The following is a 16,114-nucleotide window of genomic DNA, read 5'->3' as shown; positions in this document are numbered from 1 at the left end:
GCCTCATAGGCATCCAAAAAATAGCATGCTGTACAGTAAGATCTTTCCAAACTCATTAAAGGAGTCTGAAAACAATAACACAGCTAACACACACATTTTGATGGAGTTCTTGAGGACTTCTAGCTAGTCATGCCATTAAAATATTCACACGAAACAATGACACATCACAGAGGTTCTTTGGCATTGCTTCACGCCTCTTGATCTACAAGGCATACATGTTTCATACTGGTGTGTAAATAGGTTCCAAGGTATTGGCCTGGATCTCAGAATCATTACTATGCTTGCTGTGGTTGCACTGGATAGCGAGTACATCTGTGATTGGATATCCTCTTTTATGGGAGGCCAACCCCACCTCTGGCTAGTCACAAAAGCAGGGGATCTTGCCCAGAAGCAAATGAATAACCAGTGGGCTACACCCAGTCCTTCCTTCACCCACTTCTCTAATGTGAAAAGAGAGTTTTTACTGGCCCCCAAACAAGGCAAGGGAGATGTAGAAAAAAAGGAGAGAATGACAGATGAGATACTTTAATACTTGCATAAATCTGCCTTTCTGTACAAGGCAAAAATATTTCCAAGCAATTGTTTAACAAAGAACAAAGGGCTTTGCTGTCATTGACATTGTTAGTATTGGGGCACAGCAGGGTAGCTTGAACACTGCCAGAAAGGCATCTGTCAGATCCTGGCATGTATCAACCCTGAAATAAGAATAATCCACCCGTGGAAAAGCTCTTAACAAAAGGGAACTTTCCAGCCAGCTATGCTAAAGTGCTGCTTTCAGATAATCAGAATACAAACTCAGTCACCAGGCCTACCTACATAGGTAATTCATATGGTGTACCTTTAATCTTGTAGTTTTCTTATTTTTGGCAGAATGCAGGTGTGATTCAATTTTATATTCAGTCACCTTGAGGAAAAATACTTGGATAACTGGCGTAAACTAGATTTCAGCATGTCTTACTTTAAAAATAGACTGACAGACTTTTTATTTTTCTTGCCTGGATGTTTCTCCTTCAGTGCTGTTTACTTTGTGCGCCATAAAGAAACAAGACAGAGGTTTGCCATGAAGAAGATCAACAAACAGAACCTGATTCTGAGGAACCAGATCCAGCAGGTCTTTGTGGAGCGGGATATCCTAACATTCGCAGAAAATCCCTTTGTGGTCAGCATGTACTGCTCCTTTGAGACGAAACGCCACTTGTGTATGGTTATGGAATACGTAGAAGGTAAAATATTCAGCTGCACCTTTTGGGGATTGGGAGAGAGGAAGGTGAGAAAAATGAATGCAGTATGGAAGGAGGTGGTAGACGTGGAGACCTGACTTCTGTATGACAAATGCGCATGGAGGTATTGTGCTGTGAGCACAGTCCTCAGATCCAGGCAACAAGTTGGATGCATTCCCAGTCATTATCTCTGAATAATGTTTGTGCTTATGCGATTACAGGAAACAGTAAAAGAAAAATACCCTATTCATTGGCTTGCTGCTGTTCATAATGGCAACGCTATCTCCCATTATCAAATGTTGAAAGAAAGCCATGCCGTTTATGAACTGCACAATATTTTAAATGTTCAAATTCAGAAAGTATTACTTCATGCTGTCTCCTTTAATTTTGCTTTTAAGCTGTCGTCATTACAGTTCTTTTGAGATGTTCTCCTGTAATCCCTCTTGTTAGGTGGAAGGAAGGAACCAAAACAGTAATAGGATTCAAGCATGCATGGGATGAACACAAAGGGATCTCAGGAGCAGGATAAAGGAGGGGGAAGATCAGATATTATGTAAGGTCCATGATAATTTCATGGGCGGACACCAATGGACAGACTGGGTGGACCAAATACGCTACATCTGCCAATATCTCCTGTATTTCTCTGCTTCAGTTCATAGTAGTGTAACCGGTTCCTCAGCAGTACTTCCTGCCAGGTTAAGGGTTCTAATTAGTTAGTGGCTGATCAGATATTGTTGTTGACTTGAATATGTACTGGAAAAGGCTGTCAGGATCTCTCTCTGGATGGTTTACTGCCCTGTCTCTGACAGACTGCTGGAGGATTTCAGGCAGCAATCTCTTGTGTTTTCAACAGCTTTATTTTTACCTGCAGGAGAAGTAATTTGCAAATATAATTGATAGGTAATTTCACAGTAAATCCATCTTTCATTCATGCTTTGAGACAGATGTAGAAACAACAAATCAGTACTTCACAAACACATACTCTGGGATAAAGCTATTTCAGCTTCCTGTTCAGACTCATTTATTTCAAGAGTAGATAGAATATTTGATGGGTCTTTTCCAAATTACTTGGAAGTCCCAGAAATATTCATGCTTTCCAGCTAAGGGGTATTGAATCACTTATAACAGCCACTATGGTTCTTCAGATGAAGAAACCAGAAGAGCTTCTGGAAAGAGGAAGTTCTGCTGGTAGTACCGTATTGGCTTTCTAGGAGCCTAATATGCGCGTTTATGGGCACACTCGCTCCTTTTAAAATGTACCTGTTACAACTGGGTTCTACGGTGTACGTACACTTTACCTGCATTAAGTGGCTTTTAAAGAATTGCCACAAGATGTGCTATATTTCAGTAGTTTTACCCATGTTAAATGCACTTAACGTGTGTAAATGGCTTTTGACCATTCCTATGGTAGTATGTTCCATTGTATATGTAACTTCTTTGGAAATTTACCTGTTAGCATCGGAGCCCCTTCCACAGAAATCTTTGAGTCCCTCCAGATATTGGATACCCTGTCTGAGCCAGAGGCTCTCCCAGTTTGCCCCATTCTGAACTGTTTGCCAATGAGATTCTAGAAACACCTATCTCTGGCATTCCTATGGCTAAAAAACTGAATCTCAAATGCAGAGTTCAAATTCTTTGGGGTTTGCAGTCATCCAACTGTCACACCGAATAGTCATTTTTAGGTCTGCTCTGAATAAAGCTACTAGATATTTTTGGCAAGGCATTTTTCCAAAGCTCTATAATTCCTACCCGTATCTCTATTCACCAGTTCAGTGTGAATCAATATCCTAGCAGCTGTATTCAAAATCTGAAGGTTTTTTCTGCAATCTGCAGAAGACAGGTTTTATTATCCACAACTGCTTTTGAAGCCAAAAAGCTTTTTCTTACCGATCAGCTTCGGCTGGAGCTCGGCATATGATATTGCTCAGGGCAAATAGTATCTTAAATAATTTCCACGAGAAGACATCGTATGTACTTAGTCTCTATGATAAATTAAAAAATGGAATGTAACGTTCCAACCCTATTGTGGGTCCCTGAGTACCTTCTACTCTTGCCAATGGTCATACTTTTGTAGGAGTCAATTCCAATTTTTCAGCAGAACCTCTTTCAGCGTGAGTGGCATCAGCTTAAGATTGCACAACAAGCCCCAGCGAGAGCCCAGGCCTTATTTTCATTCCTCTGAGCTCTGTTCTGGAGCAGGACTTGATCCTAATTTATTTTGTAGCATGGACCTCTAGGTCTTCCAAATCATGGAGTCCAGATACTGTTTGCATTTCTCCCAGCTACCATCTCCTCCACATTGCTAGAAATTTGATCCATATCTGTGTCACTTGAAGTCTCATCATGAAGTGCAATCACTTCTTCATCAATCAACAATAAAACCAGCATGGATGAAATTTCTAATCCTCATATTTCCTAATCTTCAGGAAATCATGAGGATTGAGGCCCATTTCTGGATCTGAGGCCTTGAAAAAAATGTCTGCTTCCTTAGAAATCAAAATGAATTCCTTCAGTATGGGTTCTCTCAAATCCAAAATTAAGAATGGATATGCGCTCTTGAGCTGAAAGATGTAAATGTTCATAATCTGTCCATTCTTCACTTTGCTGCTATCTCTGCTTCAAGGTGGATTCTTCCCACTACCAGTAGAGGGTAGTCCCATTTGCCTTATGAGCAGCTGTGAGTGCCTTACAGTGGTAACTGTATGCCTCAGTTGCTAGAAGATTCAATTCTTTCCATACCTTGACAACTGGCTAATTGCAGTGAACTCTCAAGAATAAGCATTGTTTTTCCCAGCATAAGATGGCAGTCTTCTACAAAATTTGGATTTTTCCAGTCATTTTCCAAAAGTCAGGTCTAGTACTTGCTCAAAGAATGAAATCCATTAAATCATGGATAGATTCGCTGCAGAGGGGAGAGTTTCCAACAATGAATAGAGCGTACACAGTAGTATTGCTCATATACACAATGCTGCCCTCCCAGCACGTGACAGCTGGAGCAATTCTCATTACGTCAAGACATTTGGTGGTGATCGTATGGATCTGCTGACTTGCCGTTATCTACACGAGGGTCTCCACTCTCAGTGGGATCAGCTCACCCACACTATTATTTGCCACAGTCCAGGTTTCCAAGGTGAGAATTTTTTCTAGTGTAAAACCTCCTCATATTTCAGGACAAGGCACTATCTTATGCCCATCCTCATTGGTTTTCACTTGCGATGGGCATTGGTTTTTGCTAGCAGTGGACACCTCTTCTATAGGAAGAAGGCACTTACATGGGATCATTTTGATCCCGCAAATGGAACCACTATGGGATCCATCTGCTGAATTAAGGGTGATTAGATGCACTGTTTCAAAGTTAACACGTTTTTTTTCGAGGTAAGAGCATCTTAATTCGAACAGCTTACTAGACTGGTATGCAAATTCGTAGTCTCTCTACAAGGAAGCGTTCAAGATTGAGGTGTGCGCAACCAGACATTGGCCTCTCCTACAAACTTCCTGTCTTCTGGGAATATCCAACATGCTGGTGGATCACCTCAGCAATATTCCATCCACACAAGTGGTCCTTATGACAATCAACTTATGAACTATTCATTTTAGGGGGTTGACTGCCATTTGACCTGTTTGTCTCAATACAGAAAAGATAACTAGATTGTTTTGTTCTTGTTTCCACCTAGCTATCGCTGGCTGGCTTAGGGTATTTTCCTCCATCATTAGGGGACAAGCCTCATGGGCATTTTTCCACCACTACTGCTGATTGCCAGGTCAGTGCAAATGCTGCTGAACAACTGTGCTGCTTTATTGATAGTTTCAGTGTTACCCCGGGCAGCCATAGTTGCATATCTCATACAACTTTCCAACCATGCCCCTTTATACCTGGGAACACATTCTACACTGGTAACTCAAAATAGAAGAATGCTTTACCATCCAATCTGATGGTTTGGATGTTGAATACTCAGTACTTGCACATTTCTCCTTGACCAGAGTAATCGATAATATCTTTTATTCCAGCTAGAATGCAATCCACCAAAGATTGTTATGCTTTCTCATGCATTCAATATTCCAAATGGTACCAACAGAAAACCTTTTATCCATTTTCTTGTGAGCCCAAGCACTTGCTAATGTAGACTCAGGCCTACCTCACTGCTGATGAAAATATATCTCAACATCTTAGTGACTTCCATCTTCAAGTACATGCTAAATCCACCTCTGTTCATCCACTGATACCTGGCTTTGCAAAAGGCTTGTACTACATTTTGTACTCGGCACAACTACCTCTCCTCCATGTGACTTGAATGTTGTCCTTTTTCAACTTATGAGACCTCGTTTTTGATTCAGTGCAGAAGTATTTTTGCCTGTTTGACATGGAAAGTAACATTCCTCACATCAGTTACCTTAGGTACAAGAGTCTGCAAGCTTGAAGCTAATGTCAGTTATGTGACATATATATAATTTTTTCCATGATCAGGTGGTCCTCTTCACACGATCAAACATTTTCAACCAGAAGTTGTATTGACTTTCCATATCAAACTATTGGTCACATGCAACACTAACCATCTTGACGTCAAAGTTGCCTACCATGTGTTGTCCACCAGCTTAGCAGAATGTGTTCAGCTCTACTACATTTTAGCCGAATTATAGATAATAGCCTTAGTCGAACTTCGTCAGCTCAGAGCTCAGTGGCTCATCTTAGGGTAATATCCTTTGAGTATGTTTGCAAAGCTGCAACTTGGTGATTAGTTCACACCTTTATATCCCATTGCTGTGTGAACTACCTCTCAAGGATTGACAGTAACTTTGAACAAGCAGTTTTACGTGACTTGTTCTAGCAGTAGTCTACTCTCCACAAAGGAGTGCAGGTTGTTTACACAGTAAATACTTTGCTGCAACTCTCAGCTTGGGATTCCCCACAGATCATAACTAATTCAGCCTGCTTAATGACGAAAAAAGCAAAGATTCCTTACCATAACTGGTGTGTTCCATAGTTAGCAGGATGAATTAGCCATGAGATGCCAACCCACCTATCTGGAGCTATTTATGTTAGCTTTGGTATAGACTGAGGAGGCTCTCAATGCAACGCACTTGCTCAAAGCTCTATTAAATTGTAAATTATATACTATGGAGTATATGCTACTTAGTACATAATTTCTACTGACATTTCAAACCCTTCCTCCTCTTGGATTCTAATTAAACACCTCAAAAAATATTTTTTTTATTAAGGCCTAAGGATAATTGTACTTTATTTTTATGTCTTGAATTCATAGGTCATTTAGTACTCTTATCATGACTGCATGCAGGCCTTGCATAGAAAAACAGAGATATACAGCCTTTCACTTCACCCATTGTTGACATTTGAACTAAAAATAGATGCACTATCATTTCCAGACATTAAATCCTCAAATATGTTTGTAACACAAAGGGAAGGACTGTGTTTTAAGAGAGCTGTACATTTATATTGAATGTTATTTTTTTGTTCTTTTGCTTGAATGAAAACATTAATTGTGCTGTATTATTGTTTTAAGAGACTAGATGCTGACGCCATAGTTTTTTCCATACACTTGCAAAATATAGTCAAAGATAGAAATCTAGTAACAACAAGAAATCAGCCTAGTGAGAAGCATTCCAATCCTGGAATTTGAAAGAAAAAAGTTTCATTATGTCAGTCACCTTAAGATTATATCCTCCAATGATACTCTAGCAGAGAGTGCTTAATTTTTGTACTGTTTTCAAATCCAAGGTGGAGACTGTGCTACTTTGCTGAAGAACATGGGGCCTTTACCTGTGGACATGGCACGGATGTACTTTGCTGAGACTGTCCTTGCCTTGGAATATCTCCATAATTATGGAATAGTACACAGGGACCTAAAGCCAGACAAGTATGTATAAGGTCTTACTTAAATTACAGCAGAGCTCTAATACTGCAGGATCTGTAATTTCTGCAAAATTGCAGTTCAATTAGGGCTTTACCAGTCAGTCGTTTCCCCACTGCTGGGCTGTCAGTCTGCTGTTCCTTGCAATTTTGTCTGTCTTGTGTCTGCCACTCAGCTGCAGCTGTTTAAATAGGGCCCTAAGAATGCTTGTAAAGCATTGCATTGCCTGCATTTCAAACTGTGAAAAGCAAATCTTGCTCTGAAAACTGCTGGCGGTTGTTCCGAATGTCAGCCTGTTTTGAATTCTCGCACAATAGATGGATTGTTCATGAGAACTGCTCACTTTAATAACAGATAAGTTGTTGCTTTCTCTGATCCTTGAAGCAGCAAGATGTCACAGTTCTTGAATAGTGCTAGAAGACTGTGTTTATTCTTTGGCAAGTTCTCAGAGAGTTTAAAATTTTCTTATAGAATTGTAAGAACATACCGAACTGAAATTAAAAAAAAAAAAAAAATGTTTTGTAATGTATCTCAATGAAGCATTCATTTTATTGGCAGTTTATTGGTGACATCCATGGGACATATAAAACTGACAGATTTTGGGCTTTCTAAGGTGGGTTTAATGAGCATGACGACCAATCTTTACGAGGGCCACATTGAGAAAGATGCCCGTGAATTTCTGGATAAGCAGGTAAGCTTGGGTCATTTCTTCATTGCTGCCCCATAAAGTGAGTTAAGGTAAACTAGTATTTCACAGTTCAAGATTAGAATCTTTGTTTAGCCATTTTGCCATGGCTAAAAAAAGTTAGCAAAATGGCTAAACAAAAGGACAGAACCTTAAAAGGACATGTGCATAGTCCTGTTAAGTTTTCCAACCATACCATTACAATAAGCATAGGATTATTTGTTTTCAATTCACAAATCATGTGTATTAAAAGTAATATTTAAAACTAGACACATGAGCAGCAATTAAAAATTGTCTTATTTCAAAGTTTTGGCCTTGGTTCTGAGGATGGATGGTCTGCTAAAAGTTATGCACGTGAGTGTATGTTTTTAACCATTTTAGTCATTTTTAGCCATTTTGCTAATTTTTTCCCCAAAAAGAAATTAAAATGTGAGGGTACAAAAATACCACACATCAACATAAGAGAACTCATAAATACATTCACACCTTATTCATGCAAATGTCATTGTTTATTCATGAGACCACATAATAAAACAATCCTGTCTAGACAATAAATACTCTCTAACACAGAGCTTTCCAAACTTTTCATGTTGGTGACACACTTTTTAGACAAACATAATTTCATGACACAGTAATTCAGTCTACTAGCAAACCAGAGGTTAAAGGTTAAACGAACTAAATGTATTTCGATAATTTATGTATGTTTCCTTAAATATATACATAATAAAATGTTTCACGACACAACCTATCTTGTGAAAACCTTTCATTTATATTAAAATATATAATATTCCAAGATTAATGTTATTGTTATAATTTATGAGTAACAATAATAAAACAAAGTTATTGTGTTTTTCAAGTTACCTCTTTAATGAGATATATGAGCTTGATGGGATGAACACAGCTTTTGAATATTTGGTGTTAATAAAAAAGTCCAAAGAGTCTTCTGCGTAATTTTAAAAAGCTGGCCAGTTTCACACTATATAATTATTTGATAGCCTCATTCAACTAATTCTATATGGCTATGAGAGTGAAGTCTGGAATTTATAGGAAGGGACAGAATGTCAATATAAATCCTGCACCTCCAGTTCTGTAACTCTGTGCATCCACTGAAATTCCCCCAAACAATGGAGCTTGGATGTTTCCCTTACAGCTCATCATACTAAAAGATATTTTCAAATTCTGGTGTCACCTCACAGTAACAGCAGCACAAACACCTTCCACTGCCAGGCACATTGTGAACTAACACAAAACCTCGCAAAAAAGACACTCAAAATCTATACTGCAATCCCATTGTAACATAACAGTAATAACACCAAGGACTCAAACAACAATAACCCTACCTGTGAAAAAGCAAGGGTAAATATTACACTGGGTCCTAGAATACCAATACACCACCACTTACTGAGGAAACAAAACAAACCAGATTGCTATAGATCCCTATGCTAGCAGAATCTCTCATCATGGTCACACACACAGAGCAGAGACAGACCCTCACCAAATACAGAAAACAAAAAAAAGGAGCACAAATTAGGCAAAAACTGAAATGGAAACCCCAAGAAGCCAGACTCTGTGTATTAACAATGGAAAAACAGAACCACCATTCCTCATAAAACAAATAAAATCAAGAAACATAAAGCATCAGTTATAATAGTAAAACCATACTAATAAAAGAATATTTTAAAACTACTAATAAATAGAATTTCTATTAATTAAAATCATTTACATTTTTTACAATTTCCCAAACACCAATAAAATGTTTCAAAACAGCACATATATCAAATAATACTCAATAATTAAAACTAATAAGGATTTTAAAAAGCCCCTGCTGTCCATACATGGGAGCTCTTGATTTCCAGTCACCCTGATATTGTCAAGGATTAGGAGGTTATCCTCTCTCTCTCACATATACTCACATGTCCATTCTCTCTCACACAAACACTGTCACATACATACACATCCATGCTCTTATACCCACCATAACCTCTTGCTCTCACACACTCTCAGGCTCTAAGACACTCTCTCCCCCTCCACACACCCCCCCCCCACACAAACTCTTACTCCCCTGGATTTTCTCATACACACTCATGCTCTCACTCTCTCTGGCTCCCTCACATACACACAAACACACACACCCAGGCAAGTTCCCAATCATTCTCACACAAACACACACACCCAGGCAAGCTCCCAGTCATTCTCACACACTGAAACTGACCCCCAGGCAAGCTCCCATTTATTTTCACACCACTCCCTCACCATGCCCCAGGCATGCACACATTCATTCTCACACACACAGACCCCCAGGCAGGCACCAATTCATTCTCACACACACACATACACCACACACAGGCAGGCACCTATTCTCACACATACAAACCCCAGGAAGACACCCATTCATTCTCATACACAGACACACCCTCATGCAGGCTCCCATTCATTCACACATATACACCCCCAGATAGACTCCCATTCATACACATGCACACACTAAAGGCAGACCCCCTCTCTTTCTTTTGCCAGCAACCTCGGAGCCTCTCTCATTCCTCTGCTGCCACTGTCACTGATGCCACATGACTATTGGGGAGGCGCTGATTGCTGCTATTGGCACTGAAGCCCATTCTGCTGCCTCCTCTGTGCAAGCCCCATGGGTTTCCACTTCCTCCATGTTGATCTCTTACATTGTGAGATCCGCATAGAGAAAGTGCTACTCTTGCACATTACCAAAGATTACATGTGCCAATCAGTAAAAAGTAATTTTTTTTCTTTTTTACCTTTGCTTTCTGATCTTAGTTTTCTAATTGGTTGGTCACAGGCTTTTTTGTTCCACCTCCCCTTTCTTATTTTTTTGCCAATTCCTCACATATTGTCTTTTTTTCTATTTCTTTTCTCTCCATCTATCTTATTCCCTCAGGTTCTCATTCTCACATGCTTTCTCTCTCTTTCACACACACACAGGCTCTCACTGTCACATGCTCTCTCTCATACAATCATTCATACACAGTCTCTCTCTTGCACATGCTGTCTGACTCTCACACACCCAGGCTCTCTCTCACTCCCACATGCTGTCTTGCTCAAGCACAGGCTCTCACTGTCACATGCTCTCTCTCATACTATCATTCATACACAGTCTCTCTCTTGCACATGCTGTCTCTCACACACCCAGTCTCTCTCTCACTCCCACATGCTATCTTGCTCAAGCACAGGCTCTCACTGTCACATGCTCTCTCTCATACAATCATTCATACACACAGGCTCTCACTGTCACATGCTGTCTCTCTCACACACACACACACAGGCTCTCACATGCTGTCTCTGCAAACATTCAGGTCCTCACTCCCACACACAATCTCCCAACTCATCTCATACACGCACAAAATCTCTCAACTCATTTCATACACGCACTCTATGGGCCCTCATCCTCTCTCTTACCTCTGGGCCTCTTCTTCACGGGTCGCTGCAGGATGGGCTCTGCAGCGGCCCTGATCTTCTCGGGCCAGTCCGCGGTGGGGACCCTGCTACCGGGCCGCCTCCTCTTCTCAGCCCGCTGCAACAACGCTGCTCCTCATCTGCATGCGGCTGATGCTGCTCCTCCTTCCTGCCCGTGCGGTTCCGGCAACATTTTTCTTCCGGGGCCGCACGGGCAGGAAGGAGGAGGAGCACCTGCATGTTTAGACGTACCCTTTTTCTTTGGGCCGTGGTGACTTGAGCTCCACCACGGCCCTGCCGATCTTCCTGCTGTGTGTCTCCGGCACACAGCACAGCGATACTTCACTGCTCAGCCGCCAGTGGGATGAGGTCCACTGGCAGCCGCATTGGCTCCCACTTGCCGGTGTGTCACGTGCACTGGGCTTGCGCGGCACACTGCAGGCGACACACTAAAGTGTCACGACACACACTTTGGAAAGCTCTGCTCTAACACATACATACCCTCACAACCAACACATTCAATCTCACACCCTAAAATTCACACCATATATTGTACAATATCCAGATAATTTAAATACAATTTGGATTTCACTGAAAGTACAATATTTATAATACACTTTTACACTTCAGTATGTTTGAAAGCAGCAAATTCCAATCCCTTAGAATCTTCTCACAGCGTGTTCACACATTAAATTCTTCCTATTCCAGTATTCACAAACAAGTCGGCACCATCCACTGGACTCATCCAATAAGGAATCCTTGTTTCACCCGTGCACCCCGGGCTTCATCAGGGAAAACTCTCGCCAACAATCTATTTATAACCAATTCTGACTCCGCTACTCCTTTTTCACACACTGGAAAACACCGGTCTCTCACATACCACTACTGTCTCAAACAGCCTTTCAAATTGCTGAAAAATGGCTTCACATCCAATAATTCATCATCATGTTCCCGGTTGCAGAAGTCTAACCTGGAACTGACGAAATCATGCTCAGAACGATGATGTACAAAAATAGCCATTTCAAAATAATCATAGTTAGGTACTATGGGATTTTATTGCAAGAGCTATTTATTTGACAAAATCTGAGTTTGTGTGGCTTTGAAAAGCATTAAGTTTAAAAGTGCACCTTCATTAAAGCAAGCTCGCCTGGTTGAAAAAAAGTGAGTGATCTTTTTCCAGCGCCACACCAGAATTGTGGAACACTCTTACTGAAAGTATGAGGTTGACCGAATGTTCCAAGATTTTTAAAAGCCTATTAAAAACATTTTTATTTAAACAGGCTTTTACGATTTAATATCTTAATTTTTTAGGCTTCTGAAATGGTTTACCTACTTGTTATCTTAACTGGTTTTAAGTTGTTTTATTAGCTTTTTAACTCATTGTATTTAATTTAACTGTTTGAAGAAAATTGTTTTATGCCTATTTTGATATCCTGTTCTTTGTGTGCTGTCTTATTATGTATGTATGAAATTGTAAATTGCCTAGAGCCTAAGCAAGTAGGCAATTAAGAAATATGAATAAATAAATAGTCCTTGAAGGGCACATACAGGCCTGGATTTCAGCATAGTTTCCCAATTGGATAAAAATGTATCTCATTAATACTCTTTTGAGATATCCCCAAACCAGATTTGTTTGTAGCCCTCCAGTGCTGTACCCTTGATTTCATTTTTATGCTTCAAGTTTTCAAAATTCCTGAATTTCATAAATTGCCAAACACCTGGAGATATTCTCTCAATGGATTGTACATGATATTCAGGAAGGTTCCCTCTCATACACTCACGTGCATAACTTTTAGCAGACCATCCAACCTCAGAACCAAGGCCAAAACTTTGAAATAAGACAATTTTTAATTGCTGCTCATGTGTCTAGTTTTTAAATATTACTTTTAATACTCTTGATTTGTGAATTGAAAACAAACAATCCTATGCTTATTGTAATGGTATGGTTGGAAAACGTAACAGGACTGTGCATGCACGTGTCCTTTTTAAGGTTCTGTACTTTTTGTATGCTGCTTGTCAGTGATTCACACACATGCTCCCTTAAAAGAGGTCTGATTTTCAGGATATTCAGAATGAATATCCCTGAGCTATATTTGAATACATAACTGGATTAATTTGCAAAAGTGGTCACACTAATAATGAAACTTGCTTGGGGGTCTCATGCTTCACATTTGGGGACCACTGGTACGTGTGCAGGCACCTTTCCTGGGGCATTCCAGATGGTTTAGAATTCTCCATCCCCCACCCCCAGCATTATGGTCTATTAGTAAGATGAACGATCTAATTGTATGCAAGAGAGATTGTGAGAAAGACAAATGGAAAACTGTTATTATAAGGAATCCAGAGGTCTCTGCAGAGTACTTTGGGAACTCCTGATGCATGGTACAATCAAGGGTGCTAAAATACTAGCTATGGCCCATTTCCCTTTAAGCATGCCTCATTACCATTTGCCCACAATCTGTTCACTGTAAAACTTACTTAAGGTAAACCCATCTTAAATGTAGTGTACAAGGATCTGTGTGTATTTTTAGTTAATAAACCATTAGAGCAGAGATTTTGTGTGTGATGTGGAGTCTTGTGGCATTATTAAGTCATTGTGTCTTCCCTCCCTCCCATCTTCATAGTTGTACGATTTGTAGATGAATGTAGAAGTCATTTTTTCAAGGGCAGAGGCCATCTGTTGACATGGTTATATGTTGCTCAGCACAGCAACATATAACCAGTGATATGGAAGAAAGTGCTTCTTGCTACAGCACTTCGGTTGCCTTAGAGATGCTGAAGCGATAGTGAACATTTGTGATGACCCGTGGACTTACCTAGACCTGTATCGGACATCTATGGCCAGCTTCAGCAAATCTCTGGATCTGCTATGGATTTCTGCCATGTCTTAGCAGACAGCACTGCAAACAAACGACATAGCACTGAAAGTGATAATTAGGCTTCTCTTTTTAGCAGAACTTTGTTACCAAATTGAGGAGTTTTTTATTTTGTTTGTTTGTTTTTGTTTTTTTAAGGTCTGCGGTACACCAGAGTACATAGCACCAGAAGTAATTCTGAGGCAAGGTTATGGCAAGCCTGTGGACTGGTGGGCCATGGGGATCATCCTTTATGAATTTCTGGTTGGGTGTGTGCCATTCTTTGGGGATACACCAGAGGAGCTATTTGGACAGGTCATCAGTGGTAAGTGGCTCTAAGCAGACCTAAGTTCTTTTAAATAGTTATGCAGAACACATCTTAGACAAAATTCCATTTCAGCATAACTACATTTTTTGTAACTTAAGACTTCATTACAGATTTCCAAGTGTAGAAAACATAGTATCCTCATCACACTTTAACAACAATTGCATCAATTACCGTTAACTGACAACTGTTCAGACATGACTGAAATCAAATCTAGAACCATTCCCATATGAATCGGGTACATGAAACACCAAATTATAACAAAGATCTAAATAAAGAAGGAAAAAAACATCTTTTGTAATACTTTAAGCTGTTAACACAAGGGGGCCTTCTTAAGGTAAGTCTCTTCACCATCAGACGTGCCTCAGAAATTGAGGAAAGCTATCTAATTATAGTTAACTCTTAAAGGTGAATTTTAAAAGCTGGATGCAGGCTGAAATCGGGAAATGGGTGCACATCTGTGTGTGTGTCTACCTGATTTTATTAAGCGGACAGATATGCACACAAGTGCCGATGTGCAAATATCTTGCATCGGCCGAAAAAGAGGTATAGTATGGGGTGGGGCATGCGCGTTCCAGGGTGGGGCAAAGCGATGCGCCTGCAAACTTTGCTTCTGCTAAGGAGAAGGTGTAAGTTTAAAAATAAAAATTACAGACATCTGAGGAGTTTGATGGGTCCAAGTTAACTGGGGTGAGTGCAAGCTAAAGAACCTGGGTGGGTTTGGAGAACCTAGCTGTAGACTGGGCAAACTGGTGGCCGAACTGGTGAAGCTGGTCTTTAGCTAGACACGTGCCTGTTTTAAAATACAGGCAGTTGCGTGTCCATAAGCCAGTTTATGCTGCTGGACTTGCACAAAAAAATTAGACACACAAATGTGCACTTTTAGGCTATTGTATCCCATGTATGAATGTGCTAAAATTGCCACATCTCTGGCTGCGCCCTGACGCCCTCGCGTAAATGTGCACATGCACGCACTTTGGAAAGTTACAGTCTGCGGGAGTAACATTCAAAATCATCTATGTGCGTAAACTTGGTTCTAAATTTCACTCGGGCTCAGTGCACATTAAAGTGTGCTTGCAAGCTGGTTTTGCATATTCTTTTATGCATACTGAGGAAAGGCCTTACTGGGAGCTGAGTCAGCACATAACTGAATTCTTTTTGATTTTACAAGTATTAACTGAATTTTCAAAAGACGTTTAGCATGTAAATGTAACATACTATTCTAGCAATTTTCAAAAGCCATTTATCGTTATTAAGTGCTTTTAACACAGGTAAAACCTATTGACATTTTGATGACATGTATTGTAGCAATTTTGCAAAGCCCACATCTATAGATAAGGTGCATTTTCATGTGTGAAATCCAGTTTTAATCAGGCCCTATGTGTTTTAAGTGTGCACGCTAGAAACCTCTGAAGAGGCTGTGTAATTTTATATAGGGTGAACGTGTGCACGTACATGGCTAATTACCCAAATATTTGCAAAGGAAACTTGCATGAATAAGTTCACTTTAAAAATGTTCCATAAAGTCTGTGTATACAGTGCCTACGCAGACTTTACTGCTATGCAGGCTGTTTGGAAATTACTTTCACACAGGTCAATACAGTAAAGTGCGGCCGCGGTTACCCTGTTTCTAACCCGCCTTTTACTCACAATTTGGCCACGTTAGCCCAACCCACGATTCACTATCCCTTTTAACCCATTCTTACCGCCTCTTTAAATCAACACGTAACCCCTTCCGC

General features: G+C 40.2%; 1 protein-coding gene across 6 annotated transcripts in view; it reads left to right on the top strand.

Annotated features, from left to right (window-relative positions):
• Positions 1 to 16,114, top strand: part of MAST4 (microtubule associated serine/threonine kinase family member 4) — a 963,205-nt gene that overhangs the window by 879,758 nt on the left and 67,333 nt on the right. For all 6 annotated transcript variants that reach the window (XM_029575919.1, XM_029575908.1, XM_029575928.1 and 3 more), the window contains 4 exons: positions 1,015 to 1,223; positions 6,955 to 7,093; positions 7,646 to 7,778; positions 14,210 to 14,375. In XM_029575919.1, the coding sequence (XP_029431779.1) occupies positions 1,015 to 1,223; positions 6,955 to 7,093; positions 7,646 to 7,778; positions 14,210 to 14,375 (647 nt within the window). The remainder of the gene's footprint in view (positions 1 to 1,014; positions 1,224 to 6,954; positions 7,094 to 7,645; positions 7,779 to 14,209; positions 14,376 to 16,114) is intronic.

This window comes from Rhinatrema bivittatum, chromosome 1 (assembly GCF_901001135.1).
Source record: "Rhinatrema bivittatum chromosome 1, aRhiBiv1.1, whole genome shotgun sequence".
Classification (NCBI taxonomy): domain Eukaryota; kingdom Metazoa; phylum Chordata; class Amphibia; order Gymnophiona; family Rhinatrematidae; genus Rhinatrema; species Rhinatrema bivittatum.
Note: the sequence above shows the minus strand (reverse complement) of the source record. Positions and strands in the feature narration are given on the sequence as shown.